This window comes from Zalophus californianus, chromosome 5 (genome assembly GCF_009762305.2).
Source record: "Zalophus californianus isolate mZalCal1 chromosome 5, mZalCal1.pri.v2, whole genome shotgun sequence".
NCBI classification, from domain to species: domain Eukaryota; kingdom Metazoa; phylum Chordata; class Mammalia; order Carnivora; family Otariidae; genus Zalophus; species Zalophus californianus.
Window position 1 is genome coordinate 40,815,890 of NC_045599.1, and position 13,658 is coordinate 40,829,547.

At 38.8% G+C, this 13,658-nt stretch overlaps 1 protein-coding gene across 3 annotated transcripts in view; it reads right to left on the reverse strand.

Annotated features, from left to right (window-relative positions):
* The window catches only part of PLPP1 (phospholipid phosphatase 1), a 99,421-nt gene that overhangs the window by 52,218 nt on the left and 33,545 nt on the right, over positions 1-13,658 (reverse strand). For 2 of the 3 annotated variants that reach the window (XM_027604720.2, XM_027604722.2), the window contains exon 2: positions 2,449-2,603. The exons of the other annotated variant lie outside the window; for it this stretch is intronic. In XM_027604720.2, coding sequence (XP_027460521.1) covers positions 2,449-2,603 — 155 coding nt within the window. The remainder of the gene's footprint in view (positions 1-2,448; positions 2,604-13,658) is intronic. 3 annotated transcript variants of the gene reach the window in all.

Genomic DNA, 13,658 nt, shown 5'->3' on the forward strand with positions numbered 1-13,658 from the left:
AAATGTAAAAGTTTACAAAAGTAAATGTACAAGGAATAAGAGGGAGAAGATACATGAAGCCAAAAGGAGAAGAAAGAAAACTGATGTCAAATAAAAAGTGAATCGTTAAAACCCATAAAGAAACTTAATCCTGAAAACATAAAAATCTATAGTTTTCTGAATGTTGCATCTTTTTGATTAGCTGATGAATGTTTTTAAAAAGATGACAGACCTCAGACTGTAAAAAAAAAAAAAAAAAAGGCATGACCTTAAATATATTTTATCATCCAGGGGCGTCTGGGTAGTTCAGTTGGTTGGGCATCTGACTCTCGATTTCAGCTCAGGTCATGATCCCGGGGTTGTGGGATCAAACCCTACTTTGGGCTCCTAGCTGGGCATGGAGTCTGCTTGAGATTCTCTCTCCCTTGCCCTCTGCCCCTTTCTTTTGTTCTTCCTCTAATAAAAATAATGTTTTATCATCCAAAATCTTACTACTCAAATTATAAAGTATGTGTGTGTATTAAGTTACATCAAATGTAAATCACCTTACAGAAAATAAAATTGTCTTCTATATCTAATGTTATGTAAATTATTAAAACAAATAACCAAACTGACCCTAGGAATTTGTAAGAATACCCTTATAATAATCCACAAGCCAGCAGCACATTTAAGGCCCAGAAACTGGCCAAATACTACTACATCCTGCCACTTTTTAAAAAATTTAGCTTTATGGCTGTTAACTTAAATGTTTCTTCGTATTTATTAATAACTCAAATTATCTGTTACAAAAATTAGTAAAAACCAAGGAACAAAACTGAATTTTCAAAGTGCTCACAATGATCTTAAAGAATGTCCAACTAAAGGAAACAACATCAAAATATTAATTGTCTTCAGGCAGTAGAACTAAGGATGATTTCTCTTTCCTTTTTAACAGATTTTCTTAAATTCAGAAATGAGTATCTATTATTTTTATAACTAACCTTTTTTTAGAAAAAGATGAAATGTACCAAGTCAAATAACTAAAAGTAACTTCCTGACCTTCAAGCAACTGTCTCCTCAGATAGAGGGATAGTTTTTAAAATTTTACCTAGTGATAGCTGCTCAAAATAACAGCTACAACAACACCTTGCACTTCATACAAGTAGAGTTACAGTAAGACAGTACAGTCTATCTTCATCTAAGTGGCAGTACTATATGCTTTGCTTCACATTGTTTCATCAGCCTGAAGGCTAAAATAAAAGTTACCAGTTATGGTAGAATTTAATTTTTAGGGAAAAAGTAATTATCTCCATAAACTAAATCCCAAATTTTTCTCCCTTTTTAATGCTATAAAAGTAGGTATGATCAAATTAGAATATGTAGACAATATATGGAAATATTTACTGTATCTTGATATATCGCAAAAACCCAGTCCCCTTTACCTTCACAATATAGTGCTAAAGACCATCCAAAAACAAACAAACAAACAAACAAAACAAAAATCTGCTAGCCAAAAAGAAAAAAATAACTCAGATATGAAATGGAAAACTAAAAAACTAGTTAGGTTATTATTCTTAACCACATCAGGGCAAAATAGGCAAAGAAAAGCTAGCCTGTCCTATTGTGGAAATAAGGTTGCTTTGTCTGCTACTACAAAAATTTTTAAGTCAACTATCTAGGGAAGCCGACTGCCAAAAGACAACTGGTTAAAGGAGAAATACAGCATCACCTGCTGCAATCCCGAGACACTCAAGGAGGTAAATCTTTGCTCCTTCTCTTCTATTTCCAACTCACATAAAGAGAAACAGGATGGGGCAAGATTCAGTAATCACAGCCAAGGATAAAGAATGTAATCACAAAATCTCAAGGACCAATCTTAACCCTAATTTGTGAAACTAAACCCTAGAAGGAAAGTTTCTAATTACTTTAAAAAATGAAAACCAGTATTATCCTATAAACTGATGAATTATCTAAAGATCAGTACAACTTAAAAAATAGTAAGTTTTGATGTATTCTGAGGATTTTATTTTGCATATGTACTTAAATTCTTTCTGCTGAGTTGTTTTCTCAATTTTAATGAATAAATCTACCTCCTTTTTTATGGTTTCAATATTCATTTAAAATATGATAAAATAACATAATCTTAGTTTCAGCTCTGCCATAAAATAGCTGACTGGGCTTGACCAAGTGTCTGGGCCTAACTTTCTTCACTTATATAAAGTATTGGTCCAAATGACCTAAACGAACCCTTCCATTGTAAAATAATCATTCTATATTTCTTCATGACGACATCAAGTTATTTTGGGTAACATCCCCTTTAACTGAAGTTACACTGTCCCTACATGAAAACAGTTGGTATATTCCTCTAGTCATTCACCAAGTCAACACTGGTGAAGACAGTACTACAGATTTACTCCCACCCCTACTCCATCACTTCATCCATCCTCCAGCACAACAAACCCATCACTACCTACTTATTAATTTACTTACAGAGGAAATGGGTAAACCAAGCCCCACTATGGAGAGGACAGTGGATGTGATGGTACTGTCATGGTACGGATACTGGATGCTGTTGTCTTTACAGAAAAAGCCTCTCTGAAATGGATTTATTTGGCTCAAATTTAGAACAGCCATAGGCATGGAAGCTGTTGGGGAAGGGAAAAAAGATACACATGGTTAAATTCAATTCACTTCATTAGGAAGTAAACTCTACTGAATGGGATACAAATCTTAACCATATTTGATCCTTTATAAGAAGGATCAACATTTCAAAATACCCAAGAGTAGAGATAAAGGAAACCATGCAGCATTAGCTTGTCCATATCAGCCCCACCTTTATCAAGTATAAATTCTCTTGCTTGCGTTGACCTCTGATTTTAAAGACAATCAATAAAAGAAATACCCAGGGAAGAGAGCAAAATTGGCCCACAGAAAAATAAAGTTAAAAAAACGAGAAAGTTTTGTATTTTACATTTTGTAACTAGTTTATTTTTAATTGAATTATTTGATATTTTAAATATGTTTAAGAAAAAAAGGGAAAACTGTAAATACATTTAATTATCAATAACATCGTAACAGCCAAAAATACTCAAGGGGAAAAATAGAAACTTTTGTTTCACATGAAAAATTAATAGGGTTAGCAAAAAACAGAAACCATAAGTGTATTTGATAATAAAAACAGAAAGAAACTAGTCCTTTTTTCCCCAAAGATAAATTTAAAATGATTTTTATCAGCCCTGCAAGGCTCCAAATCACTTGAGCCAATTATACAAGAATAATATCCATTTCAAATTTTTCGCCCAAGTAAAATGAAAGACTAAAGAGAAGTTAAATAACTTAAATGAGTAGCTTCGTAGTACGTTCAAATTTACCATGTTTTTACGCTTTGTTTTATACAATTCAAACACCCTAGCATCTACTCACTATATGCTCAGTACTAGGTTAGGCCACACAGAGGGAGACAACTAATATAAAACAGACACTAGGTTCAAGAGCCTAAACCTCATGTGTAGAAACAGAATGTATATTAGAGGAAATTGTTTAAAACGCAATACCAAAAAAAAAAAAAAAACAAAAACAAAAACAAAAAACCACAATACCAAGATAGATATTTGGGGGATGATGAAATTGTTCTGTATCTTGATTGTGATGGTTACCCATAACTCTAAGCATTTGTCAAAACTCACAGAATGTACATCAAAGTAAGTGAATTTTACTGTATGTAAATTTACAAAGAAATATCATTAAAAAGACAGAAAGTGACTAATTTCTAAAATGGTATAAAAGGTCCTATAGGAATTCAGAGGTCAACGTGAACTAGAGTAATTAGAAAAGACTATTTTTAAAAAGGCAACTGAATTGAACCTGTAACAGCAGGTAAACCACAGGCAAAAGGGAGGGGCTCAGGGAGAGCATTTAGTGGTACAAGGAAGCAAGTTCAGCATGAGGTTGCACTAACAAGAGCACAGAGGGAATGAGCAAGGAGTTTTCAAGGTACATAACATTTTAGAGCCAATGTGTATTGCATGCTCACACATGCCAGGCACTGGGCTACACAGATTAACTCCATCATTACCTATAACCCTGCAGGTAACAGCACTTCTCCCATTTTCCACATAAAGTTATTATGAGGCTTAGACAAATGTGGACCCTTGCTGAAACAAATAAGAAGTAAAACCAGGATTCCAATACAGGCTGTTTCCAATGTCAGTGTATATATGGCCTCCCATGGAGGCAAGTCATCTGGATAAATTAACAGGTGAGAACTGGGGGGCGGAGCAAGATGGCGGAGGAGTAGGAGACCTGGATTTCCTCTGGTCTCAGGAATTCAGCTGAATACGGATCAAACCATTCTGAACACCTACGAACTCAACAGGAGATCGAACAGGAGAGTAGCAACAACTCTCTGAACAGAGAAGCGACCACTTTCTGGAAGGTAGGACGTGCGGAGAAGTGAATCCGAGGCGATATTCGGGAGGATAGACGGCGGGGGAGGGGGCCTCCACTGGCCGCTTCTGGCAAGTGATAGAGCCGCGGAGCACAAAATCGGAACTTTTAGAAGCCGCTCCGCGGAGGGACATTGCTCCAGTGGCTAAACTGGAGGTGGAACCCTCGCCGGATGGTGTGGTCTCAGGACCCTCGGGGTCACAGAAAGACCGGGGGTGCCTGAGAGCAGCAGTCCCAGGTATCAAAGCAGGGGAAGCTGGCTGCAGAGACGGAGCTGAGGCGCGGGCTCTCAGCTCGGGGTTGCCATAAACCGTGATCTGTGGCACAGTCGGGCCACTGCTCCTCCAGCAGGGACCCAACAAGCGGCAGATCCAGGGAGACCCCCCTTCCTCCCTTAGGAGGAGCTGCACGGGAGCGCACCGCAGGGATCTGCTGGGTTTGGAGACTCCACACTGAGTCAGGAGCCAGAGATAGAAACGCTCAGTCACAGGCCGGGTGAGCATGGAGTATGGCCGGAGACCGGGAAGACGGGAATGACTGACTGCTTTTCTCTGGGGGCGCACTGACGAGCAGGGCCCTGAGTTCTCGGCTCCTCTGGGCGGAGATTGGGAGGTCACCATTTTCACTCTCGTCCTCCAAAGCTAAACCGAGAGCTTGCAGGGAACAAAAGCTCCAGAGAGCAAACCCGAGCAGATTGCTTAGCCCTGACCGACAAGGGCGGGGCAATTCCGCTCCAGCAAAGACATTTGGGAACCACGGCAACAGGCCCCTCCCCCAGAAGATCAGCAAGATCAGCCAGCCAAGACCAAGTTTACAGATCAATGAGAACGGCCAAACTCCAGCGCTAGGGGAATACTGCACATAGAATTCATGGCTTTTTTACCATGATTCTTTAGTTTTTCAAAGTTAATTTTTTTAACTATTTTTCCAATTTTTCTTTTTCCCCTTTTCAACCAACATCTTATCAATCCCTTTTTTAAAAAAATAAACATTTTTATTTTTCATTTTTAGAGTCATATTCTATCCCTTCATAGTAGTTAGCCTTATTTTTGGCATATATATATAAGTTGTTCTCTCTTTAAAATTTTGAGATACAGTTTCTTCTAACAGATCAAAATATACCCTAAATCACTAGTGTATGGCTTTGTTCTAGTCTCTGCCTGATCACATTCTCTCCTTTTTCTTTTTTCTTTTCTTTTTTTTTAAATCATCTTTCTTTTTTCAAACAACTTATCTTATCAATTCCTTTTATAAAATCTTTTATAATTTTCATCTTTACAGTCATCTTCCATCCCTTCATTGTATCAACCCTTATTTTGTACATATATAAGTCTTTCTTTCTTTAAAATTTTAGGAGGCACTTTCTTCTAACAGACCAAAATACACCCAAAATCTAGTGTGTGGCACTGATCTATGCACTAGCCTGATCATATCTGATCATATTGTTTTTTTTGTTTTGTTTTGTTCTGTTTTTCTTTGTTTTTATCTTTTTCTTTTTCTTTTTTCTTTCTTTCCCTTTCTTTTCCCCTGGTTTCAGGTCTTTTCTGATTTGTTTAGAGTATATTTGCTGGGGACGTTGTTAACCTGTTAGCATTTTGTTCTCTCATTCATCTATTCTCCTCTGGACAAAATGACAAGATGGAAAATATCACCTCAGCAAAAAGAACAAGAGGTAGTACCTACCGTGTGCCAGGGACCTACTCAATACGGACATTAGTACGATGTTGGACCTAGAGTTCAGAATCATGATTTTAAAGATACTAGCTGGGCTTGAAAAAAGCATGGAAGTTATTAGAGACACCCTTCCTGGAGAAATAAAAGAACTAAAATCTAACCAAATCGAAATAAAAAAGGCTATTAAAGAGGTGCAATAAAAAATGGGGACACTAACTGCTAGGATAAATGTGGCAGAAGAGAGAATCAGCGATATAGAAGACCAAATGATGGAAAATAAAGAAGCTGAGAAAAAGAAAGAGAAGCAACTACTGGATCACGAGGGCAGAATTCGAGAGATAAGCGATATGATAAGACGAAAAACATTAGAATAATTGGGATCCCAGAAGAAGAAGAAAGAGAGAGAGGGGCAGAAGGTATAGTGGAGCAAATTATAGCAGAGAACTTCCCTAATGTGGGGAAGGAAACAGGCATCAAAATCCAGGAGGCACAGAGAACCTCTCAAAATCAATAAAAATAGGTCAACACCCCGACATCTAATAGTAAAACTTATGAGTCTCAGAGACAAAGAGAAAATCTTGAAAGCAGCTCGGGAGAAGAGATATGTAACCTATAATGGTAGAAACATTAGATTGGCAACAGACCTATCCACAGAGACCTGGCAGGCCAGAAAGGACTGGCATGATATCTTCAGAGCACTAAACGAGAAAAATATGCAGCCAAGAATACTATATCCAGCTAGGTTGTCAATGAAAAATAGAAGGAGAGATAAAAAGCTTCCAGGACAAACAAAAACTAAAGGAATTTGCAAACACATAACCAGCCCTAGAAGAAATATTGAAAGGGGTCCTCTAAGCAAAGAGAGAGCCTAAAAGTAACATAGACCAGAAAGGAACACAGACAATATACAGTAACAGTCACCTTACAGGCAATACAATGGCACTAAATTCATATCTTTCAATAGTTACCCTGAATGTAAATGGGCTAAATGCCCCAATCAAAAGACACAGGCTATCAGACTGGATTAAAAACCAAGACCCATCGATATGCTGTCTGCAAGACTCATTTTAGACCCAAAGACATCCCCACATTGAAAGTGAGGGGGTGGGGGGCGCCTGGGTGGCTCAGTTGGTTAAGCGACTGCCTTCAGCTCAGGTCATGATCCTGGAGTCCCGGGATCGAGTCCCGCATCGGGCTCCCTGCTCGGCGGTGACTCTGCTTCTCCCTCGGACCCTCCCCCCTCTCATGCTCTCTCTCTCTATCTCATTCTCTCTCTCGGATAAATGGATAAAATCTTAAAAAAAAAAAAAAAAAAGAAAGCGAGGGGGTGGAAAACTATTTACCATGTTAATGGACACCAAAAGAAAGCTGGAGTGGCAATCCTCATATCAGACAAATTAAATTTTAAACCAAAGACTGTAATAAGAGATGAGGAAGGACACTATATCCTACTTAAAGGGTCTATCCAACAAGAAGATCTAACAATTGTAAATATCTATGCCCCTAACATGGGAGCAGCCAATTATATAAGGCAATTAATAACAAAAGCAAAGAAACACATTGACAACAATACAATAATAGTGGGGGACTTTAACACCCCCGACTGAAATAGACAGATCATCTAAGCAAAAGATCAACAAGGAAATAAAGACTTTAAATGACACCAAAGACTTTAAATGGACCAAATGGACTTCACAGACATATTCAGAACATTCCATCCCAAAGCAACAGATTACACATTCTTCTCTAGTGCCGATGGAACATTCTCCAGAATTGATCACATCCTAGGTCACAAATCAGGTCTCAACCGGTACCAAAAGACTGGGATTATTCCCTGCATATTTTCAGACCACAATGCTTTGAAACTAGAACTCAATCACAAGAGGAAAGTCGGAAAGAACTCAAATACATGGAGGCTAAAGAGCATCCTACTAAAGAATGAATGGGTCAACCAGGAAATTAAAGAAGAATTAAAAAAATTCATAGAAACCAATGAAAATGAAAACAAAACGGTTCAAAATCTTTGGGATACAGCAAAGGCAGTCCTAAGAGGAAAGTATATAGCAATACAAGCTTTTCTCAAGAAACAAGAAAGGTCTCAAATACACAACCTAACCCTACACCTAAAGGAGCTAGAGAAAAAACAGCAAATAAAGCCCAAACCCAGCAGGAGAAGAGAAATAATAAAGATCAGAGCAGAAATCAATGAACTAGAAACCAAAAGAACAGTAGAACAGATCAACGAAACTAGGAGCTGGTTCTTTGAAAGAATGAATAAGATTGATAAACCCCTGGCCAGACTTACCAAAAAGAAAAGAGAAATGACCCAAATCAACAAAATCATAAATGAGAGAGGAGAGATCACAACTAACACCAAAGAAATACAAACAATTATAAGAACATATTATGAGCAACTATACGCCAGCAAATTAGATAACCCGGAAGAAATAGATGCACTCCTAGAGATGTATCAACTACCAAAATTGAACCAGGAAGAAAGAGAAAACCTGAACAGACCTATAACCACTAAGGAAATTGAAGCAGTCATCAAAAATCTCCCAACAAACAAAAGCCCAGGGCCAGATGGCTTCCCAGGGGAATTCTTCCAAACATTTCAAGAAGAATTAATACCTATTCTCCTGAAACTGTTCCAAAAAATAGAAATGGAAGGAAAACTTCCAAACTCATTTTATGAGGCCACCATTACCTTGATCCCCAAACCAGACAAAGACCGCATCAAAAAGGAGAATTACAGACCAATATCCTTGATGAACATGGATGCAAAAATTCTCACCAAAATACTAGCCAATAGGATCCAACAGTACATTAAAAGGATGATTCACCATAACCAAGTGGGATTTATCCCTGGGCTGCAAGGTTGGTTCAACATCCACAAATCAATCAACGTGATACAATACATTAACAAAAGAAAGAACAAAAATCATATGATCCTCTCAATAGATGCAGAAAAAGCATTTGACAAAGTACAGCATCCTTTCTTGATCAAAACTCTTCAGAGTATAGGGATAGAGGGTACATACCTCAATATCATAAAAGCCATATATGAAAAACCTACAGCGAATATCATTCTCAATGGAGAAAAGCTGAGAGCTTTCCCACTAAGGTCAAGAAGGCGGCAGGGATGTCCACTATCACCACTGCTATTCAACATAGTATTAGAAGTCCTAGCCACAGCAATCAGACAACAGAAAGAAATCAAAGGCATCCAAATCAGCAAGGAGGAAGTCAAACGCTCACTCTTTGCAGATGATATGATACTTTATGTGGAAAACCCAAAAGACTCCACCCCAAAACTGCTAGAACTCATACTGGAATTCAGTAAAGTGGCAGGATATAAAATCAATGCACAGAAATCAGTGGCATTCCTATACACCAACAAGACAGAAGAGAGACAAATTAAGGAGTCGATCCGATTTACAATTGCACCCAAAACCATAAGATACCTAGGAATAAATTTAACCAAAGAGGCAAAGGATCTATATGCAGAATACTATAAAATACTCATGAAAGAAATTGAGGAAGACACAAAGAAATGGAAAAACGTTCCATGCTCATGGATTGGAAGAACCAACATTGTGAAGATGTCAATGCTACCTAGAGCAATCTACACATTCAATGCAATCCCCATCAAAATACCATCCACTTTTTTCAAAGAAATGGAACAAATAATCCTAAAATTTGTATGGAACCAGAAGAGACCCCGAATAGCCAGAGGAATGTTGAAAAAGAAAAGCAAAGCTGGCGGCATCACAATGCCAGACTTCCAGTTCTATTACAAAGCTGTCATCATCAAGACAGTATGGTACTGGCACAAAAACAGACACATAGATCAATGGAACAGAATAGAGAGCCCAGAAATGGACCCTCAACTCTATGGTCAACTAATCTTTGACAAAGCAGGAAAGAATGACCAGTGGAAAAGAGACAGTCTCTTCAACAAATGGTGTTGGGAAAATTGGACAGCCACATGCAGAAGAATGAAACTGGACCATTTCCTTACACCACACACAAAAATAGACTCCAAATGGTTGAAAGACCTAAACGTGAGACAGGAGTCCATCAAAATCCTAAAGGAGAACACAGGTAGCAACCTCTTCGACCTCAGCCGCAGCAACTTCTTCCTAGAAACATCGCCAAAGGCAAGGGAAGCAAGGGCAAAAATGAATTATTGGGATTTCATCAAGATAAAAAGCTTTTGCACAGCAAAAGAAACAGTCCACAAAACCAAAAGACAACCGACAGAATGGGAGAAAATATTTGCAAATGACATATCAGATAAAGGGCTAGTATCCAAAATCTATAAAGAACTTATCAAACTCAACACCCAGAGAACAAATGATCCAATCAAGAAATGGGCAGAAGACTTATGAACAGACATTTTTCCAAAGAAGACATCCAAATGGCCAACAGACACATGAAAAAGTGCTCAACATCGCTCAGCATCAGGGAAATCCAAATCAAAACCTCAATGAGATACCTCCCCACACCAGTCAGAATGGCTAAATTTAACAAGTCAGGAAACGACAGATGTTGGCGGGGATGTGGAGAAAGGGGAACCCTCCTACACTGTTGGTGGGAATGCAAGCTGGTGCAGCCACTCTGGAAAACAGTATGGAGGGTCCTCAAACAGTTGAAAATAGAGCTACCATACAACCCAGCAATTGCACTACTGGGTATTTACCACAAAGATACAAATGTAGGGATCCAAAGGGGTACATGCACCCCGATGTTTATAGCAGCAATGTCCACAATAGCCAAAGTGTGGAAAGAGCCAAGATGTCCATCGACAGATGAATGGATAAAGAAGATGTGGTATATATACACAATGGAATATTATGCAGCCATCAAAAGGAATGAGATCTTGCCATTTGCGACAACGTGGATGGAACTGGAGGGTGTTATGCTGAGTGAAATAAGTCAATCAGAGAAAGACATGTATCATATGACCTCACTGATATGAGGAATTCTTAATCTCAGGAAACAAAGTGAGGGTTGCTGGAGTGGTGGGGGGGTGGGAGGGATGGGGTGGCTGGGTGATAGACATTGGGGAGGGTATATGCTATGATATGTTAAGAAAAGAAAAAAAAAAGATAGCAGGAGGGGAAGAATGAAGCGGAGTAAATCAGAGGGGGAGACGAACTATGAGAGACGATGGACTCTGAAAAACAAACTGAGGGTTCTGGCGGGGGATGGGTTAGCCTGGTGATGGGTATTAAAGAGGGCACGTTCTGCGTGGAGCACTGGGTGTTATGAACAAACAATGAATCATGGAACATTACACCAAAACAAATGATGTAATATATGGTGATTAACATAACAATAAAAAATTTAAAAAAATGAAAAAAAAAAGAGGTGAGAACTGTGACAAGAAGATGAGACTGGGAGGTGGGAGACCAGTTGTTTGAAAAAGCTTGTTCAGTATAAAATACATATTATGTTCATAATGAAAATTCAAAGTTAATGGAACAAAATGTTTTTTGCTACGGATAACTCTTAATTCTTCAATTTTGTGGTTTTTAATGGGAGGAAGAGGGCTTGAGATTTTTGCGTTTAATAAAAAGAATTACGTATTTAAAATACTGGCCTAGGGGCACCTGGGTGCTCAGTCGTTAAGCGTCTGCCTTTGGCTCAGGTCATGATTCCAGCATCCTGGGATCCAGCCCTGCATCCGGCTCCCTGCTCAGTGGGGAGCCTGCTTCTCCCTCTCCCACACCCCCTGCTTGTGTTCCCTCTCTCGCTGTATCTCTCTCTGTCAAATAAATAAATAAAATAAAATACTAGCCTAAAAAACGACTTTTCCTGTAGGAAATAAAATATCACTGCCCTCTTTGCTCCAGTCAGGATCAGCAACAGGGTAAGATAAGGGAGGCTAGAAATTAACTTAAAAAAAAAAAAAAAAACAAGGGCGCCTGGGTGGCTCAGTTGGTTAAGCGTCTGCCTTCGGCTCAGGTCATGATCCCAGGGTCCCGGGATCAAGCCCCACTTCGGGCTCCTTGCTCAGTGGGGAAGCCTGCTTCTCCCTCTTCCACTCCCCCTGCTTGTGTTCCTGCTCTCGCTGTGTCTCTGTCAAATAAATAAATAAAATCTTTAAAAAAAATAGTAGAAAGGAGACGATTTCATACAGTCTTGAAATAATCCAGTAATTAACAAATAAGTAGTGTGTTAACAGTGAAAACAGAAGAGAATGCACGAAGGAGCATTCCGAATATAGAAATGACTTAACTTCACGCCTCATCACAAGGGCTGAGGCAGACCTGAAGATGACACTTCAGGGTTTGGAAGAGAGAGAATGGTAGGCCCACTGACAGAAATGTGAAGCTGGGAGTGGGACATGGTTTACAGTGGTTTTTACATGGTTTTTCTTCTAAACTAAGAAAATTAGTTTAGTATTGAGAATATTGCCTTTGGGATGATCTGGTAACTTCTTAAATGCTCAGCTTCATCTCTGACTCTTCTCCATGCAGCCCTTAAGACTCCAATCACACTGAACCATTTGCTGCTGCCTTTTCACATTATGTTTTCAAAACCCTAGGCGCCTTCATGTATGTTCAGCCTTCTACTAGGGATACTTGCCCTCTCATTTCCCCTTCAGTCCAAGGCAGGCACGCCCTATGTATCAGTCCCATGGCAACTTATACACACATCTATCATGCTATATTTTATATTGCCTGTGACGTTCTGTCACCAACTTGAAGGCAAAGACTCTATCATTCTCATATTCTTTGCACAAGGCACACATACAGTTAGTTGGCTCTGAATAAAAATACACTAAAAGAGCTATAATGGGTAATGATCAGAAGTAGGGAGGGTATGATACCCAAGATACTGGCATTAGAGATGGTAACTTAAGCCAGGGGAATCCAACAGTTCAGAAACAGCCTAAAATCAAAAGTAACAGACAAAACAATCAGCTAACGACTAAATATCCACAATGAAATCGTGAACAGAGACTGTAGGAGAGAAAGGAAGAGAGGATGACTACATGCTCTAGAGGGCTGGGGTTGTGTCCGTTTTGTTCAGCAGCACACAACGGCCATTCTTGCAAAAGAATGAACAACAGAGAAGTAGGGCAATGTTGTGATACAAAAGCCAAGAGAAGTAGCTTAGAGTAACAAGTCTATATCTGGGCAAAGGTAGGATGTCAAATACTAAGACATCGAGGAGAGTGAGAACTGAGTGGTCTCTAAGGTCTGAGGAAAAAGGGATCTTTGGTCACCACCCTTTTATCATAAGATTATACCACCTCCACTAACAGAGCAGTATCTTTATGAAGAAACTTCAATAATGAACTTCAATACTGGGTTGTCAATGTCTAAGCATGAATATTTCTTCAACTTAAATATATCACAGTTATTTCCTCTACTGCTCATATATTTTATATATACCTATCTATACAAGCACATCCCTATGAACTGAATTCTGTGGCCCCCAGAATTCTTATTTTGGAGCTCTAACCTCCAATTTTATCATATTTGGAGACAGGTTTTTTAGGAGGTAATTAGGGTTAAATGAGGTCATAAATCTAATAACTTAATCCAGTAAGACTGGTCTCATAAGAA